General features: G+C 36.5%; 1 protein-coding gene across 1 annotated transcript; it reads right to left on the reverse strand.

Moving 5' to 3' along the window:
• Nucleotides 1-13,792: 13,792 nt before the first annotated feature.
• On the reverse strand, nucleotides 13,793-17,771 carry LOC137710873 (uncharacterized). Its single transcript, XM_068450025.2, has 11 exons — nucleotides 17,462-17,771; nucleotides 17,017-17,121; nucleotides 16,699-16,923; nucleotides 16,451-16,533; nucleotides 16,268-16,368; nucleotides 15,861-15,984; nucleotides 15,626-15,780; nucleotides 15,279-15,415; nucleotides 15,025-15,195; nucleotides 14,303-14,764; nucleotides 13,793-14,216 (listed from the first exon to the last, which is right to left on the reverse strand). Exons 1-11 carry the CDS (start codon nucleotides 17,591-17,593, stop codon nucleotides 14,109-14,111), a joined length of 1,803 nt encoding a protein of 600 aa, XP_068306126.1. The 5' UTR covers nucleotides 17,594-17,771; the 3' UTR covers nucleotides 13,793-14,108.
• Nucleotides 17,772-20,944: the final 3,173 nt, after the last annotated feature.

The following is a 20,944-nucleotide window of genomic DNA, read 5'->3' on the forward strand; positions in this document are numbered from 1 at the left end:
TTGAAAGTTGTTGTCCCAACAAGTACAAATTCTTCTTTCAACAAATCCAAGAAAAAATAGGGTATTATCTTTTGCAAATGAAAGTTGTACCTTTACTTCTACTTTTGTACTATGAAAATAACGAATCCCCTTTTTACCACTTTTTAATCCTGCAGGCCTAACAAAGTTCCATACCCATTTAATTCTGGAGTGTGATATTTCCACGTTTTTTTTTACTTTCAAATACTTTTTTGATTTACGAATATCGGATTTGATGAATTGAAAAAGATTACATGATAAAAATTAACAATAAATGTGTAAGAAGTAAAAAATCGAGTGTGGATAAAACATCTCTTAAGTGTTTATAAACTAATTTACAATTAATTAATTAAAAAAAAAGTCTGCCTAATCACAGGCACACTGACGTAGACTCACAGTACCAACTTTTTTACCACTCTGGGTTAAAATCTAGCGAACTAGATGCGGGGGAAGAGGGAAATTTTTTACTGCGGCGGTAAAAGACAGTTGATGACAGCGGCACCGGTACTTTTCCAGTGGTGGCCTTCTGCTGCTGCTGCCACTTCCGCAACTGAATCTTGTTTGCTTTAAGCAACACATGCAAATCTGCAAACTTCTTTTCTGACACTTCTAATTTCTTTCTTTTTTTGCCTTTTTTTTTTTTATTTGGCTTGTGTGTTGTTGCCCCGGGGGGGAGGGGGGGGGGGGGGGGGGGGGGGTGGGTGGTTCATATTTTGGCTTAATTTTGATTAGGGGTCTAATTCCAAAATTAGGAAGCTGTTAAGTTTTCCATGAATTCAAAAAAGATACACTTCTGTTTTTGTGTGAACAAAAAGCAAGGTAGAACTTTTTATTATTGTTATTATGATATGTAATGTGACCCACAATTGAAAGGGTTCTTCAAGAGCTAAGAGGAAATGGGAAGGGACAATTTTCAGTTTTCTGTTATTTGTTTTCGAAAAGTATGCACAAATTAAACCGGTTACAGATTTATATTAAAAAGTAAAGTTGAAGAAATGCGGAAAATTAGCTACACAAACACACAAGTTTTCTTTTTTATTTACAAGGAATCACATATTAAATGCAAAAGGGTTATCAAATAACAACTTACGTGTACCTCATTAGTACACTGCAACTACTGCATCTTATACCAGAGATATATTCATGTAAAGATATCTTACACGTGGCATTGTGTCGATAACCAACCGAGAAGTCATAGTAACGATCCAAAGGGGTGCATAATGCATGTGAGTCCTTCCCCTCAAATATATAGGCCGGTAGGCCCTAAAATACATTTGATATTGGATTATACACATCAACCCAGCTTTATGAAACTTTTTTTCCCCATCATATGAGTTGTAAAGTAGGAATGAAGATAAACGTGACCAAAAAATGCAACAGCATGGGAGATCATGCAGCTTTGGCCGGATCCAGAATCATGTCATTCAGCCCAAGATTATCAATCGGAGGTCGCTTTCTTCCGGTGGTCACAGATGTTGGATTTGGTATGAAATTAGAATTGTATTCTTAACTAAAGTAGGAATCCTAGTTGCAATGAGTATAGGAAACTTGGACGCAAGTTTTCAGGTGGTGTTTGGATTCTAACTTAGTTTGGGATTAGGTTTGTGGCTAGGTTGTCTAGTATAAATATGTGTAAACCTTAACGTTAGGGTGTGTGAATTTGAGAGACTTGAGAGGCAGCAGAACTATTGTGAAGTTTATTGTGAGTTCTTTTGTAATCCTTTATTGATTAATAAAGTGAGCTTCCGTTGTTCATATCTTTGTGATTGTTTTGGTTTAGTCATCTTGCTTGTGTTCCAACAAGTGGTATTAGAGCTTGGTTCAGTGATTAAGCCAAAACAATGACAAAACCTGATGACTCCAGCAAGAGTGGAGATGATGGGGGCACTGAGGTTACCAAAACATTAGTGCAAAGTGCTAGGTTCGAGATCAAGAAGTTCGTCAGGACCAATAACTTCGCTATGTGGCAGTGCAAAGTTAAGGATGTGTTGATACAACAAGGACTACTAGTAGTACTTGAAGATACGCCTATGTCGATGAAGAAGGAGGAATTACAGCGGCTGAATGCGCATACATGTTCCACAATTCGGTTATGTCTTGGCAAGGCACAAAAATATGGTGTGATGAATATTTCATCGGCCAAAGAACTATGGGATACACTGGAGTCCAAATATTTGAAAAAGAATGCAGAAAATAGACTTTATCTTAAGAGTAAGCTTTATCGTTTCCAATATAAGGAAGGAACAAAGATGATTGATCATCTCGAAGAGTTTAACAAAATGATTGCTGAATTGTTGAATTTAGAAGAGACGATTAAGGATGAAGACAAAATGAATTTAGAAGAGACGATTAAGGATGAAGACAAAACGTTGATCCTGATGAATTCTTTGCCTAAATCCTATGAATCATTTGTTACGACATGGATTTATGGTAGAGAAACTATTAAATTTGATGAGATCTCAAGTGCTGTGATGAATCATAAAGTTCGAAATCTTGATAGACAAGAGAAGAACAACTCTGAAGCACTAATGGTGAGAGGAAGATCAAAGGAAAGAAAGTCTGCAAATAGGAAGAAAAGCAAGTCTCGCACAAGAGGTAACTCAAGCAACAGAAAATTCTTGGATAAAGATGGGTGCGCTTTTTGCCATGAGAATGGACATTGGAAGAAGGATTGTCCTAAAATCAAGGCTAAAAACAAGGAAAAAAATATGAGGATTCAGAGGCAAACATTGTTGAAGCTGATAATGAGGATTTTGTTTGTGCCCTAACAGCAGCGGAAAGCATAGACTATGTAAATCAATGGGTGCTTGACACTGGATGCACTCATCATATGACTTCCCAACGTCATTGGTTCTTATCTTTCAAAAGTATCATTGGAACTGTGTATATGGGTGACGATAATCCATGTTCAACGCTAGGGATTGGCAATGTTATGATTAAGCATCATGATGGTGTAGTTCGTGAGTTACAAGGAGTAAGATATGTTCCAGACCTCAAGAAGAATTTAATTTCCTTAGGCACCCTTGAATCCCAAGGTTGCAAATTTTATTCTGAGAATAATATACTTAAGGTAGCTAGAGGGGCATTAGTGATAATGAAGGCTCCAAGAAGAGGTTTGCTTTACTTGTTGGAGGACAAAACCATGGAAAAATAGGTGGCTATAGTGGCAGAAGGTGATCAAGAGGATACATCTTCTCTATGGCATATGAGGTTGGGGCATGAGGGAAACAAAGCACTGTAAGGGTTGATTAAACAAGGGATTTTAAAGGGAGCCAAAAGTGGAAAAATAGATTTTTGTGAACATTGCGTTATTGGCAAACAAACAAGGGTAAAATTTGGCACTGCAATACATCAAACTGAGGGTATATTAGAGTATGTACACTCAGATGTCTGGGAACCTGCAAAGAATGAATCTTTAGGAGGGAAGAGATGGTTTGTGTCCTTAATTGATGATTGTTCACGAAGATCATGGATTTATATGATGAAGCACAAACATGAGGTGTTGAATATTTTTTTGGAATGGAAAAACACAGTTGAAAAGGAGACTGGCAAAAAATTGAAAGTCTTAAGAAGTGATAATGGCGAGGAATATACTTATGATCCCTTCTTCAAGATATGCAAAAAAGAAGGTATTACTTGTCACTTTAGTGTTGAGAAACTCCCCAACAAAATGGTATTGCAGAGAGGTTAAATCGAACATTGCTGGAAAAGGTGAGATGTATGCTTTCACAAGCAAAATTGCATAAAAGATTTTGGGCAGAAGCATTAAATTATGCATGCCATATTTTGAATCGTCTACCTTCTGCAGCTTTAAATGGTAAGACTACAATGGAATTATGGTCAGGAAAAATAACTCAAGACTATGAAAGACTGAGGGTTTTTTAGTGTGATGCTTACTACCACGTGAAAGAAAACTGGATCTGAGAGCAAGGAAAGCTATCTTTTTAGGGTTTAATAGTGATGTCAAGGGATTCAGGTTGTGGAGCACAGAACTCAAGAAGGTAGTAGTGAGTAAAGATGTGACGTTTGATGAATCCCATATGAAACTTAGAGAGGATAGGAATGTTGTCTATAAGGTGAAGCTATCAACAGATAATTCTCAAAAATCAAGCATCGAGAATAATGAACAAAATTGTGTCGACCAAGAAGAAAGACAAGACGAAGAAGCTATGGTTGATGATATTCAAGCTCAAGAAGAGTGCATTGCCAAGAGCAAAGGAAAAAGAGATGTTGTGCTTCCTGCCAGATTCAAAGATTGTGTTGTATGTATGGCATACGCATTACCAGTAATCGAAGTTGATATCCATGCAAGTTTTACTGAAGCAGTGGGTAGTGGAGAAGCAAAGCATTGGCATGAAGCTATGGATGACGAGATGTTGTCACTCAAAGAAGAATAAAACCTGGGAATTGGTGAAGTTGCCTAAAGGAAGAAAGGCCATTGGGTGCAAGTGGGTATATGCAAAGAATGATGGAATAGATCATGCAAGTCCAGTAAGGTTCAAAGCCAGACTAGTGGCTAAAGGTTATGCTCAGAAGGAATGAGTAAATTATAACGAAATCTTTTCTCTTGTAGTGAAACACTCATCCATCTGAATTCTACTTGCATTAGTGGCACAATTTGATTTCGAGTTAGTCCAGTTAGATGTAAAAACTGATTTTTTACATGGAAATTTGTCTGAAGAGATTTACATAAGGCAACCTGAAGGTTATGAAGAACAAGGAAAAAAGGGTCTAGTCTGCAAGCTCAACAAGTCACTATATGGTTTAAAGCAATCACCGAGGCAATGGTATTTGAGGTTTGATAAGTTTATGAAGGATCATGACTACACTAGAAGTCATTACGACCATTTCGTGTATCACAAGAAATTAAGTGGAGGTACATATGTCTACTTATTGATTTATGTGGATGATATGCTTATTGCCTCTAGTGATATAACCGAAATTACAAATCTCAGATGCAGAAAGAGTTTGAGATGAAAGATCTTGGTGAAGCAAGGAAGATTTTGGGGATGCAGATCACTCAAAACAGGAAGGAGGAACTGGTGTATTTATCGAAGAAACAATACTTGGAAAAACTGCTACACAAGTTTGGCATTAGTGAGGAAACCAAATCTGTGAGTACACTTCTTGCTTCTCATTTTAAGTTGACCACTCAACTATGCCCTAAGCGTGATGAAGAAAAAGCTAGGATGAAAGATGTTCCTTATTCCAGTTTGGTTGGAGGGTTGATGTACGTTATGGTATGTACTTGGATCGATATTGCTTATGCAGTGGGAATTGTAAGTAGGTTTATGCATAATCTTGGAAAAATGCATTGGGATGTTGCTAAATGGATACTGAGATATCTTCATGGAACAAGGAATACAGGAATTTGTTTTGAACAAAATGACGGAGAAATTGATAAGTTCTCTATTGGTTATATGGACTCTGATTTTGCTAGTGATTTAGACAAAAGAAGGTCTACCACAGGGTATGTATTCACTATGGTGAAAGGTCCTATATGTTGGAGATCAATACTACAACCAACCATTGCTTTATCAACCACAGAAGCTGAATCTATGACGATGGCTGAGGCTATTAAGGAGGCTATTTGGACACTTGGTTTGATAAAAGATTTGGGTGTAAATCAACACAAGTTGGATTTGTATTGTGATAGTCAAAGTGCCATTTACTTGGTAAAGTATCAAGTACATCATGCGAGGACCAAGCATATAGACGTGCGATATCATTTTGTTCAAGAGGTTATAGCTGAAGGTGAGATTCTTGTTAAGAAGATTGCTACGGCTGATAATCCTGCTAATATGTTAACAAAGGTAGTTGGTGTATCAAAGTTCAAGCATTACTTGGATTTGGTGCACGTTAAACAAGTTTGAAACTTGACAATGGTGGAGCAATGGAAGCAGATGAAGTCTCTGATGGAATTTCTTACCAAGGTGGAGATTGTTGGATTTGGTATGAAATTAGAATTGTATTCCTAACTAAAGTAGGAATCCTAGTTGTAATGAGTATAAGAAACTTTGACGCAAGTTTCCAGGTGGTGTTTGGATTCTCACTTAGTTTGGGATTAGGTTTGTGGCTAGGTTGTCTAGTATAAATATGTGTAAACCTTAACGTTAGGGTGTGTGAATTTGAGAGACTTGAGAGGCAAGAGAACTATTGTGAAGTTTATTGTGAGTTCTTTTGTAATCCTTTATTGATTAATAAAGTGAGCTTCTGTTGTTCATATCTTTGTGATTGTTTTGGTTTAGTCATCTTGTTTGTGTTCCAACAACAGATTGATTTGCCATTGTCAATGCTAGAGCCCACACACAAAAATATTACCAATAATTAACGTTGCATCGCAAATGATGCATTTGAAGTTGGGACCCCAAAATTCAAGATAATGGGAAACACTTACAATGTGATCGCGATGAGGCGGAGCGTAAATGCCGGTGGTCATTGCCGTTCTTCTAAGGCAGTCACTACGAGGAGGACCCGATATATTGGTAAATCTTACCGGAACAACAATTACAAGCATCCCTACTAGGTTCCCTATACGGACTCTTTCCCAATCGGTTGCATTGCCAATGAAGGCATCAACAGAGAAACTATATCACTTCCTGAATCAGTCTTCCCCGTGCCCTCTGTGCCTAGAAACAATCATTGAGCATTATGCAGCGATTAATTATCTCAAATCTAGAAAGTGCTCTTCGTAGTGTCGTAATAAAGTTTAATGATTGGAATTACACTAGAATGACCTTAAGCATAACAACTCTAGTCATGATATGTAGATAAAATACCTGAACATAGTCAACTGTTGGAAATATGTGTGCCCGACGCAGTTCAGGAGACCATCGGCTTGAGATTCATAATCATCATACTTCCTGGACCGCTACTACTCATCAAAGTGAGACAACATATCCACGTCCATCGTAAAATTTACAATGCATTGTACAGAGTCAACAATGTAGTTGAGTTTGAAAGGTTTTGATTCAAGAACATGAACAACCTAAAGACACCATCAAACAATTTTACACAACGATCAAGTGAAATGAGTTAATCAAAACTTAATGATGCAATTTAGAATCGAACCACGAACCTCCATCTCAACATCATCAACATATCCGACAGTAAGCTTTGTTATGTCCACCGATAAAGGATCCTCAAGAGGATGTCTCTTGATGAAAGGTCATCCGAGTCATTTCCTTTAACAGCATCCGAAACAATCGCACAATCTGTAGCACTTCTACAGATAGGACCAAGCTTATCCTGATAAACAAATTTAAAATCAAATTTTATTACTCAGTTTAATTCTGTAACCCGCTAAAGGACGAAAAAGAAGGTTCTAAATATATTATTAACTATTTCAAATTTAAGGAGAAAAACTTGATCAAATGTTTTATGATTGTTGCATACCAAGCTTTCTAACAAGCTCATGATGCGGGTTCGACCAACAAAACCAAATGTTGCACACAAAGCTGCCACACCACAATGAGTTGCAAGTAAAGTCATGGAAGCAACTGTTTCAGATCCAATCGCAAATGGCACCATACATGTAAAAGGTTCTTATTTAAAGCAACATATTCCAAAAACGTTTCCTCAAAACTTTTCCAACTTTTTTCAGTTTATGTTTACAAACAAGAGCACCCTTGGATGCTTCTTAAATAAGCTTAGATCATTAAAAACAAAATTGCAGGGAACAAATGAAGGGGATGAAAAATCGTAGCAGCTCACAATTTGAAACGTACCTGTTGAGGTGCAAGCAGCAGGACCAAATGATGAACGTGTTGTGAATTCCTCAATATTCCACGGGTTCCTGGTCCTACCACCAAACTAGATACCATCATATGCTAGCGATCTAGTAACAAGCTTTGCAACAAGAACTGCTCCAGTAGACTTCAACCTATGCAAAACATAGCCAGAAATAAACAAGTAAAATGCCACTTAACGAAACTTAATTCGCAAGTGATTCAATTTTTAATGTTTGAGCACCTCTTGTACACCCAGGTTTCGGTGTCAAGAACTTGATCTTTGAAAGTTTTAGAACCCCATGTCGTTTTGTACTGGGAACTTAGATTATATCCTTCAATCCATAAGGAATCCTGTGGAGATGACCTAAAGAAGAAATCAATATGTAATTCTGGTTAACTGCAATAATATTGTTGTTGAATTATCAAAGAGACAGGCCGAGGGCTCCACTTCCAACAACACCGACATTGTCCCCATTTTCGTAATTACCCTTGTACAATTCATCAGGCGTGAGATTTTATCACAAAAGGCATCGGTATTAGTTGAAGTAGGGTTTAGATATTTACACTCTTCTTTTCTCAGAGATACGACTTCAACAATTGCTACTTGGAACTCTGAGATTATTCAATGTGATTTTTCTAAACTAAACATCAAATTTCAAAGGGCAGGAAAAGTGACATTTTGCAATTGAAGTATTCAGAAAAACAATCATACCCAAGTAAACTCCTTGGGCAAGCAATTCATCGGCTTCTTTGCTTACTGGTTTGCTAATTCTCCAGTATAGGTAACCACAGCCTCAAGAACAGGATTGTACCTGGTGTTTTCCTTCAACAATGTATCAATGTACAAAGGTCTAGACTATTTCAATAAACATAAAAAGATCAGTTTATTAGAGTTCAGTACTTTTATTACCTCTTCAATCTTTGTATAAAAATTCGAGTAAGCTCCAGAGACGTAATTTTCTTCGACTTTATTAGCTCTCCTAATTCAAGAGCCTGATATATGCTCATAATTCAAGATATATATCAAGCATATTGTGTAAGTCTGTGAGAGAGAGAAAGAGAGAGAGAGAGGCAGAAGCAAAGAGGAACAACTATTCAGATATCTGGTCCTTGATCTCCTAGAAAGACAAGTGCAAAACGATATAAATGCGAAACAAAAAATTTAGCACACAGATGCAATGACACAACAATTTGATGTGGTTTACTCAAATTCACACAAGGATAGTTACAAATGCAAAACGATAGAAATGCGATCATGAACACAAAACTAAACAACACACACCCGCAATAAGGATTTGACATGATTCACTCAATTTTGTAGCAACAAGTATAAGTGCAAGACAATATAAACACGATAGAGAACACAAAAGCTTACAATTACGAAAACAACGACACAAGAATTTTATGTGGTTCACTCAAATTCTAACAACTACAATCAAGTGCAATATGATATAAACACGATTGAGAACACAACTTAAGCAATCAAACACAACTAGTACTAGATTAAAGAAAAAGTGCAAACTCATATGAACACAAACAGAAAAGTAAACAATAGCACGCGATGACACAATAATTTAATGCGGTTCACTCATTTCATAACAAGAGCTACAAGAAATCAAACTTTATTACTCATGAAGGCAATTTCTTCTTCACTTTGTGGTCTTTGAATGCTCGATAGGTAAAGATAATTAAACTTTGAGCTCAATGGCTATGATCCCTCATTGCCCCAATCCGGAATGAAAACCAAAGCACAAGGGTCCTGCAATCCTCCATTGACAGAACCAACGCGCTTTCTCAATGTCCTAATCGAATCAATTACAAAATATTTGTGCACTTAAGAAAATTTAACTAAATTAAAAATAAACGGACGAAAAAAATATTATTTCGTGAGCATAGGATTAGGGAAATGATCTTTAACTTTTCCATGCACTATTAGGGTAAATTTATTTTCCCTGTGGCCAAAGAACTTCATTACTTAAATATAATGTCCAGATAATTACTTTAAGTAAAAGTTAATTTTGTATTTTTCACTTTTCACTCTGCAAGTAGCAGAAACAACAGTACAAACACATAGAGTGGGAGAGAGAGTTACCATATTTGAAAGCTTGGAGGAGAGGGGGAGTGAGAGCGCATGAGATGGCCGTGGCATACATGCATTGGGCAAAAAAGGAGTTTACATAGGGAGGGTTTCCGACTCGTGAAGAACAATTAACTGAATGTTTCACCATTTTTTTTGTGAATTTTTTATTTTATTTGAAAATTTAATGGGAGAGGGCAATTTTGGCATTTTCAAATGCTTCATCTATTTGGGTTCTCACACGTGTAGGGTATTTTGGTATTTTCAAATGCTTCACATTTTATATATAAAAGACTAGCCTCTTACCACACGCGTAGATTAGCTTCTTGCCACACGTGTACGCGTGTGGCAATAGGCACTTTTGATTTTTTATTTGAAAAAACGAAAAACAGAAAAACAAATAATAATATATTTAAAAAATGAAAATAAAGTTAGGTAGGGAGTGGGGTTTTTTTTGTGAATTTCTTATTTTATTTGAAAATTTAATGGGAGAGGGCAATTTTGGAATTATGAATGTTTCACTATTTTTGCATTCTCCCTTTATATAGGTAGATAGTCAACTACTATTTGGTTTTTTTCTTTTTTTCATCAGCACATTTGGTTTTTTTTTTCTTTTTTGTTTTTGTGCTAAAAAATATTAGAGATAGTCGATTACTAAGGACTTATTTGGAAGTGCTTTCAAAATGACTAAAAGCATTTTGGTGAAATTGATTTTAGAAGAAGCAACAGATATATGCTTCTTGCAAGAAGTACTTAAATGCTTTTTCAACATCCATTGGATTTTTTTTACTGAGAACTGGTTTAAAAAATATTTCATCAAAAACACTTTTAGTCATTGTAAAAGCACTTCCAAATAAGATCCTCTCTACATTAAGGGAGAAATTAGATCGTTAAAGAATATCGCAATGTTAAAGAATCAGATTAGTCAATAACATGTTTACTTATTTACAAAAAGACTCAAATTAAGAAAGCGGCAAAAGCAGAAATATGAGTCGCATCAACTACTTTCCCTAATTAATTTAATTTGTCAATATCTTGTATTAACAAACATAAAGGAAATTAGGAATCGTAAAAAGTTTAATACTCATGACAACCAATTTCTGAGTAAAAACTAAACATATACTTAAGTCAAGAATCATAGCAAAATGATCCAATTAATGGGATGCTAATGACCTTCTAATTCTATTTTTTCGATTCTCCATTTTCATCTTGCTGTAACAGATGTGCTAACAATCTTCTAATTCTATTTTTTTTATTCTTCATTTTCATCTTGCTACAATAGAGATGCTAACGACCTTCTAATTCTATTTTCTCAATTCTCCTTCGTTTTTTCATATTAATTGTGGATGCAAATTTCCGACTTCTTATTCTTAGACGAAATTGCATCTGCAAAACAATTAACACTTTAAGTCAAGGCTAAAAGCCTCATGCACCCACGATGAATTGGGGGGGGGGGTGGGTGGCGGTTTTGGCCGAAAAACCTCTGATGCCAAAGTTAGAATTTGAGGGATAAGTGTTTAGAGAATTTTGGAGAATTTTGCAAGAGAGTTGGAATTAGGTTTTTGGAGAAATGAGGTGGTATTTATAGGGGTGTGGCTAACCCCTATTTGGAGAAAAGGGGTCCGGCCACTTATGGTGATTTTTGGATGTAATTGAAAGATATAATGTCAAAATAATATCTTGCAATCAATTAGGAAATTAATCAATTAGTTTAGGTAATTAATCCTATTTTGAATGAATAATTGAAGGTTACCTTGTGGGTAGGATTTGATGAGGATGGATGAAATAGGTTTTGAATAAATACATATTTTGATAACTTTTGACCTTGTTTGAGTCGTGATTGTCCGCTGCTTGCGCGTAAGAGTTCCGATGTCCCTCGAGGGTAATTTTGTCTTTTTTGCCCAAGAATCCACGTGTCGCCTCCATATTTTTCTCAATTATTTTTGGCTCCACAAATGCCCCCACACATTTTGGGCTGCTCGCAGGAAAGGGCAGCATGTGTAGAGATCTTGGAGTTGAGATGGTTGGACTGGTCTTGGACCATTTTGGGTTGCTTTGAAGGTCACAGGAATGGGCTACTCGGCGTGCAGCGTACGTGGGTGCAAGGCTAGGGATCAGCTCGGCAACCTGTTGGGCTCGTGTTAGGCTTGAGTGGCTCAGGCCCGTGTGGGCTTAAATGGCACTGCTTAGGCCGTGGTTGTGGCACAGTGGACTTTGCTGACAGTGGCTTCCATGGTGGCCACTGAGGTGGTTGCCACGGTGGTGCCCCGTGGGGGTGGTGCCGCTACACTGATCGTCGTGTTGAGCTTTGTGTCATGGTCCTAATTCTTGAACGTTGGAATTTTCATTTGTTAAAGTTTTCAAATTTCTCGTCATTGTACTCTTCTTTTACATTTATTCGAAGAATTTTTAAGAAAAAAAATTCTAGGAACAAAAACATACGAAAAATCTACAAATGAACAAGATCTTGAATGCGAGAATCTTCTACGAGTGTGTGACTCAAGCTCTCAATGAAAGCACCAATTTGTGGATGCAAATTTCCGCCTTCTTCTTCTTGGACGGAATTGCACTTGCAAAACAATTAACACCTTAGGTCAAGGCCAAAAGCCTCATGCGCCCACGATGAATGGGAGGGGCTTTAGCCGAAGAACCTCCGATGCCAAAATTAGAATTTGAGGGAAAGGTGTTTAGAGAATTTTGGAGAATTTTGCAAGAGAGTTGGAGTTAGGTTTTTGAAGAAATGAAGTGGTATTTATAAGGGTGTGGCTGGCCCCTATTTGGAGAAAAGGGGTCCGGCCACTTATGGTGGTTTTTGCATGTAATTGCAAGATATTATGTCAAAATAATATCTTGTAATCAATTAGAAAATTAATTAAAAAATTAATTAATCAATTAATTTAGGTAATTAATCCTATTTTGAATGAATAATTGAAGGTTACCTTGTGGGGATGATTTGATAAAGATTGATGAAATATGTTTTGAATAAATAACTATTTTGATTACTTTTGACCTTGATTGAGTTGTGATTATCCGTTGCTTACGCGTAGGAGTTCTGATGTCCCTCGAAGATAATTGTGTCTTTTTTACCCAAGAATCCATTTGTTGCCTCAATACTTTTCTCGATTATTTTTTTCTCCACATTAATTGTAAGACGCTCCAAACTCTCTTCTAGATGAGATATTTTTCAATGTGACCGGTACATAGAGTAGTACATCACGTGTCACTAAACAAATGGTGGGATATGTGTGATAAAAAGTTAATAACTTAAAAAATAGAATTTCCCACTATTCATATTAAAACACGTGATGTACTACTTGTATTCCCGTCACAACTAAAAATTTCTCCTTCTAGACAGGTCACGTCACTATTAAGGGTGCATGCGCATCCTCCACGCCTTCAAATTATTGTTTAATAAGCTCCTTCCCAAAAAACAAAATAGTTGCTGATGTAGTGTAATTAAAGCTTATAAACGGCTGAAATACGTCAGCGTACAGATATATGGTACCAAGTCAAAAAGGCAGGAAAGTTTGTGGACGGATTTGAGTCGGCAAAACAACGCAAGAAAGTGCTGCTTTGAGTAGCCATGGAGGTTACCGGCAGGCTTGGAAGAATTGAGCAAGAAATAGGGCAGGTGGAAGATGAGAAGCTTCAACACGAGCAAAATCTAGGTGCGTTCTGGGAACATATGCCTGCCATCGATCCATTTCTCATACGAGATCGTATGCTTTTTCACCAGAATCAAATACACTCCCTCGAAAACAAGAAGAGCTCCCTGCTCGAAGAACAACGAGATCTTCTCGTGCAGGCTGTCACGCTCGGCGACAAAGCTTAAACTGTCAGGGAATGAGCAACGACAAGTGGAGGGTAGACGAGCTTAAACTGTCAGGAAATGAGCAACGGTACGTACGTGTAGCCCTACTCTACACCCTGAACTGAAGACCACAGATCCAGCTTTAATATATCAAGCTTATGTAACATCTTACTTGCTTATGCATATCATGAAATGTATGGGTTCCTTTCATTTTGTGTACATCTCAATCTCGATTTCATTGTCCACGTATATATCGAATGTCGACTCAAAATTACATAACCAGAATAGGACTGAGGCTGCAGTTACAGTTCCTCTAAGGACGGAGAGAAACCTACTTACAACAGGAGTCATTGCGACGCTATTCTAACGCAATCACACACACTTATGGTGATCAGGGGCATGGCAATGCGTGGTTTTCTTGGTATTTCGCTACAATGGCATCCATTGCAGAAAAGTTGTCCTTGGGATGCAATCATTTGGGAAGACTTTGGATTGGATCACTTGGTCCAAGATTATCGATCGGAGGCCGTTGCTTGTGGTGATTGGTGACGGATTGGAAAGCCATAGCTAGTGCTAGAGCCTGCATATGACCAAAAAAAATGTTATCAAATAGTTAAGGACACATTTGATCATTTCGTTTTTAGATTTTAGTTGATTCGAGCTTACAATATGGTCACGCTCAGGAGGAGCATAAATGCCGGTGGTGATCGTGGTTCTTCTTCGACTATGGTTGCTATGAGGTGGATTTGATATGCTTTTAAACCCTGTTGGAACAACAATTACAGGTATACCAACAAGATTTCCCAAACAAACTCTCTCCCAGTCAGTTGCATTGCCAATGAACGCATCCACGGTAAAACTTTCTTTTACTTCGCGGATTAACTTCCCCCTTGCTCTTTGAGCTTGTACATAATCAACTGCAGGAATTACACGTGCACGGCGGAGTTCAGTAGGCCACTGTTCTTGAGCTTCGTAAACATCATCATGGCGGGAGCGCTGCCATTCATCAAAGTGAGCCAACATGTCGACGTCCATGGTAAAATTTAGGATGCCTTGAACAGAATCAACTGTGTAGTTAAGCTTGAAAGGGATCATTTTTACACCTTCTGATGCAAGAATATGAACAACCTGTAAAACGCTCTCCATTTTAAGCTCCACATAAAATAGTTGAAAAAACAGGAGCTGATAACGGATACATTATGTTAAGGCTAGCGATTTTGGCAGTCCTTATTTCTCCACCCGCACTTCTAACTGAATGTTTTACAATTTTTTGCACCCACAGGTGAAATGCAGGAAGTTAAACGAGGAGTGTTAAAATCGCCAGCCTAATGTTAATAATTGAGGGTTAGGGGCCGGTCTATTGTTAAAATCCAACTAAGTTTACTGACCTCCATCTCAGCATCTTCTAAATATCCAACTGTAAGTTTTTTAATGTCAACCGAAAACGGATCGCCAAGAGGAATGTCTCTCGACGAAAGATCATCTGGGTCCTTTCCTCTAATGGCATCCAGAACAATGGCACAGTCTGCGGCGCTTCGACAGAAAGGTCCAAGCTTGTCCTGTTAAATACATAAGAGCTATAATTTCCACAATTTATCTTTACTGCATCACAGAAGGACATGAAGAAAGAAGATTAAAGTACCAAGCTTTCCGATATGCTCATTACACCAGTTCGCCCAGTAGTGCCAAACGTTGGGCGCAATGCTGTCACACCACAGCGTGCAGCAGGGTAGGTCACAGATCCAGCTGTTTCTGATCCGATTGCGAATGGAACCATACCTGTGAAGGATCTCTTGTTATTCTCTCATATTTTGAAAGGCTCGTGAATTTAGTATATATACAATTTTGAAGTGCAGATGATTAAAAATATGGTGCGAAAATCACCACTCTTTCAACAATGAGTTAACTCAGCTAAGCAAAGACCCTTAATAAAGTAGAAGTGAATAAGGAATGAATGAAAATTCCGAGGGCAGAAAGTTTGAGCTGTACCTGCTGAAGTGCAGGCAGCAGGGCCGGCTGATGAACCTGTGGAGAACTCCTCAATATTCCAAGGGTTCCTTGTTCGACCACCAAACCAGATGTCATCATATGCAAGTGATCCGGAAACAAGCTTCGCGACGAGAACTGCCCCTGCAGCCTTCAGCCTATATTCAGCAGAGACCAACCAATAAGCAAAATGCAATTTAAGTTACTGCAATCTACAATGCTCATACTTCTTCACAACCTCTTGTAAACCCAAGCTTCAATGTCAAGAACTTGATTTTTGAAACTACTGGAACCCCACGTTGTTTTGTATTGCGGTACTGCAATTATATCCTTCAATCCATAAGGAATCCCATGCAGAGGACCTGCAAAGAAAGCAATTGTAAACTCTCTACTCTTGTACAAGGACATTTGTGTGGACAAAATAGGCGACGCCCCGAAGGTGGGAACACGCCTTATCTAAATTAACTTTAACGAAAGAAAAATACTCGGCTCCTCACGGACAATATCACAGTTTGATACATGTACAGAAACTTTTCGTTTAGCTGTTTTTGTAAGTTACTTCAGTAACTATAAGGAACCGAGTAGCGTTCCTTACCAAACTATCCGGAGTACAAGCATTTGAGGTCTAACAAGAAAAGTATATACCCAAATACACTCCTTTGGCAAGCAATTGATCAGCCTCTTTTGCTTGCTTGTATGCTAACTCTTCTGTATATGTCACCACAGCCTCAAGAACATGATTGTACCTAATTTTCCGACGATGAATTGTTAAAATGACAGGTCCTGAATACTATAACAAAGCAAGTGTTTTTAGAGCTGATCTGTTACCTTTTCAGTCTTTTCAGAAAAATTCTCGTAAGCTCCTTCGACGTAATTTGCTTTGTTCTAATGAGCTCTCCTAATTCAAGAACCTGAAAACACTCACAAAGTTACAGATGCGTTTCAGTGTCTATGCAAAAATGGCGCTATCCCAAGTCAATCATTCACTGCCATATGTGACGAAAGTTAAAATGCACGGCAGTGTGTGGTTAGGTTGGGATACCGCCATTGTGACAGCCCAATGGCAAAAGACTTACACTCATAAAGGCGATATCTTCTTCACTTCTCGGTTTTTTGATGCCGGAAAGAGAAGGATAATTGAACTTTTTAGTGGCATGCTGAGACTGTTCCCTGCCCCATCCAGAATTGAATACCAAATAAGACGGGTTACGCAAACCTCCATCCTCGGAAGCAACTAATTTTCTATTAGCTGTGATTATGGGGAGGTTAAACTCCTTTTGACCCCTCACAATCTCCAGCATCTAAAATTGTATAGAAAAAATGGTTTAAACGTAATGATTAATATAACTAATCTAAAATTCTACTAATCCATAAAATGCACCAGAAGTGATTACCTTTGTGTTATTCAAGAATTTGGTGTCAAACAACTCAAATGCACATTTGAGGGGGCAAGGTTGACCAACTCTCGTCCAACACACACCATCCTTGTGATCACTCTCCTAATCGAATTAAATAAAAAAATATCCCTATTAAACATGCATGTGAATACGAACGTTGAGAATCTGGTCCAACGTTGTGCAAATCACAATTTGATACATGTGCCAAAGTAATGTCGGAAACACAAAAAGAAAACTTAAGAACACAAGAAAAGATAGCATTAATTTTCGCCCACCATCCTTAAGTGGCGATCACCACCGCGTTAATATAATAACCGCGAAATGAGTTTAAATTCAAGATTTGTGTTGCATTAATAGTGATGGTACCGGTCACCGCCAAGTATTTACGATGAATATCCAGGGTTTAAGAGAGAGAGAGAGAGAGAGAGAGAGAGAGAGTTACCATATTTTTAACATCTGAAGTAGCTACAGGGCGGCAGCAACAGATGAGAGCTAGAAGCACGACGACGGCGATGATGCCACTGTGGGGCCACCACCCCCTAACTGATGGAAGAAACTTGTTCTTGAGCATCATGGTTTAATGTCTCTTTCCTAACTTTCCGTGATATCTGTTTTTCTAGGCTCAAATTTGCAGGCAGAGTGGACGGCGACGGCCGGTCTATCACTCTGGTGCTGTGCTGACTTTGTATACGATGAAGATGCTGACTAACCACTCCCTCTTCAATGTTCAAACAAAAAGAATGAATAGTCGTAGAATTGCACTTTACACTACAATATTTTAGGTCATTTAAAAAATGAGTTACGGGGTTTCAATTTTTGCATTTTACACCACGTAATTTCACCAGTTTAACATTTCTCAGTATCACTATCTAATTAAACATCAAGTACTATGTAACGTAGATTTGATTCATATTTAAGCAGACATTGACTATTAATTTTATAAAAGCATTAAAAGAGTAAAGTACAAAAACATTAAAATTAACAGTCAAAGAGTGTTAAAATCTAGACCTGGTCTATGTCAATTAGACATAAAATTAGAGAAAATGTTAAGTTAGTACAATTCAAAAATCATGTAGTGTAAAATGCAAAAATCAAAACTTCGTGGATCATTTTATAAATGACCATCAAACTTGTGGTGTAAAATGAAGTCAACCCAAGAATATTTCAAGGTTGCCGTCGGATTTAAACCATCTATGGCATATTTTTTGAAGGACTAAGCAATAGTTTTTTAAAAGGTTAAGGACTAAACAAAGATTGAAAATGCACAAAAGATGAGGGCTTTACCCTTTTTATTCTTTTAGCCACTTGAGACCAACATGTGGCTGTTGAAGAAGTTTGCCTACACCGAGAATATTATTATATAATTTGTATTTTAAATCAATTATGTATTGTTGTATGAGTTCAGTCTACTATTTTTAAATAACATTTTTTTTTTGGTAGAAATTTCATAATTGGAATTATTTAATTTCTTAATCTTCAATATAAGATCATTCTTACAAAAGATTAATTCAAAATAGGGTTCGTTAAGTCATTCAATTTTATCATATACATCAATGGTGTAAGTACTAAGTAACATATTCATGAAAAACCGTTCATTTATTTGATTAACTTGAATGAATAAACGAACTCAATTCGAATGATTTCTTGTAAGAATGATCTTATAATAAAGATAAAGAAAAAACGATTCTGTTTATAAATTTATATGGAGAACATTTTGAGATCATATCTTATAATATCCTTAAATTTCATTATAAGATAGTTTCTTACAAAAACATTTTAATTATAGTTCGTTTAGTCATTTAAATTTATCATATACATTAATGGTATAGGTACCGAGTAACATATTCACAAAGAACCGTCCATTTATTTGATAAATTATAATGACCAAATGAACTTCGCTTCGAATAATTTTTTTGTTTGTAAGAATGATCTTCTAATAAAGATTATGAAATTAAACAATTTTGATTATGAAATTGAACATGTCATGTGATATTACAATTCTACTTAAATTATGACACATGTATTTGTTTCTGTATTAATATCATAAATAATACAATAAGTTAGTTGTGCTTTGATATTCATAAAGTAAAGTGTTATTCATACATTCTTGTTATTTCTTTACCATAAAACTTTTTAATTTATTTGATTTGACAGTTAAGCAGGGTTGTTTTATGATTTTTTTTTTTTTTGCACATATTGATATTGGATTGTGATTTCGAATGTGGGAATCTCTTCCAAAAGGAAGAAGCCAATCCAATGTCCAATAAGCATTTTAACCTTGGCTTTGTTTTCAAGTCAAATAATGAGAAAGGTTTCTCTCCCTACATAAATCAAAAGGCCAGTGAAAGGTAAAGGCTTCTCTGAAGAATGTTCATTTATTTGATAAACTTGAATGAATAAACAATTTTTGATTCGAATGATTTTTTTTTTTTTTTTTGTGTAAGAATGATCTTATAATAAATATTAAGAAATTGACGGTTTTGTTTATGAAATTTATATGGGGAATAGAGACGGATCCATTCAGGGACCTGGTGGGTCCTGAGACCCTCTGGAAGTTCGAAGAAGCGGCTATGAGGACCTCTGAGTACCACCCCACAGTCTGGGCATGTGGTAGAGGAGAGGTATGCAACGGCAGCTACAGGTTGTGTAGACTGCATATAGATAATGAAGAAGAAGAAGTTTGTTTTATTTTTAATTGATTTGGCCAAACGACGTAGTTTTGAGCCAAGACAATTAAAAGAACATGTTCTCTCTTTAAAAAAGCCACGTGACCCTCTCTTTTAATATAATTCCAATTATTTTCTATATAGACCCCCTAAAGGTAATTCCCAACTTTTTGTAAGGTTGTTTAGTTATGACAACTTTCACACTCTGCATTGGGAAAATAGGGTGGGTAAATGGGGGTGCATCGGTGCATGGTTAAATAAACATGGACGATAATAAGCTTCTTTCTTTGGATAAATCTCTAATGTTTCCCCCAATTAAAGTTTGACATGTAGAATAGTTTTTTTTATGTAACTGAAACACACGTCGAGAGATTATATAATTCTACTCAAATTATAACATATGTATTTATTTTTGAATTACTATATTCTAGTCATATGATATATTAATAGTATCGTCCATCATTATTATCACAAATGATACAACACGTGAATTGTGTTACAATATTCATAAAAGTACTATTTTCTTTTGTTAAACAATAAAATGTCCCTTGACATGTGTGTACATCGTTTTTGTGTGCATTTTTTTATGAGTTTTTTTTTTGCACATATTAGATGGATATTTAAATCGGATTTTATAATTCATATAATGTGAATGTTGATAATTGAATTATTATTTAAGCAATGGCGTAGCCATCCATAAGGCTAAGGTGAGTTGTAGCCCAGGGAGGTTTTCTGTAAGGGTGGTGCTATTTATACACTCATTTTTACTTCTTACACACCTCTCTTAATTGCTGGTTGTTCGGATCGAATGAATTGAAGATGATCACTAACAAAATATTAATAAGGCTGTGTTGAAAGTAAAATGGGTTTGTGAATAGATCTATTCTTTTGTAAACTCATGCTTATAGCCTACTTAATTTGAATACAAATTATTATTTAATGTATATTTAGTAGAGGAGAGATAGTAAATAATACGTTTTCTGCTAAAAATTATAAATTAGTTCTATCTCCAGTCCCCCTTTATTCTATTCTTTAAAGAAAAAGATCATTTACTCTATGTAATTTAGCTTCTATGCTTCTTACTCAAGAAAAGATTAATAAAATTCTTTAAATACACAATTAAATCCCTATCTCTGCAATTCTTGACTTTCCGTTGCAATTTTCCAATGAATGTCACCTTTGGTACGTTCTTAGTCTCTTTATTTACTTATTCTTGATTTAATTAGTAGGTTAATTATTTATATGGTCCTTGAATTTAT

The sequence above is a fragment of the Pyrus communis genome, chromosome 6 (genome assembly GCF_041283825.1).
Source record: "Pyrus communis isolate YQ-2024b chromosome 6, ASM4128382v1, whole genome shotgun sequence".
NCBI classification, from domain to species: domain Eukaryota; kingdom Viridiplantae; phylum Streptophyta; class Magnoliopsida; order Rosales; family Rosaceae; genus Pyrus; species Pyrus communis.

Bases quoted from the DNA above. Each gene is read 5' to 3' on its own strand.
- LOC137710873 (XM_068450025.2), bottom strand. From the start codon at position 17,593: ATGATGCTCAAGAACAAGTTTCTTCCATCAGTTAGGGGGTGGTGGCCC. The intron at 16,534-16,698 runs GTAAGTCTTTTG...GAGTGTTTTCAG, and splicing joins AAGATATCGCCTTTATGAGT to GTTCTTGAATTAGGAGAGCT. The intron at 14,217-14,302 runs GTAAGCTCGAAT...GGTCATATGCAG, and splicing joins CTCCTGAGCGTGACCATATT to GCTCTAGCACTAGCTATGGC.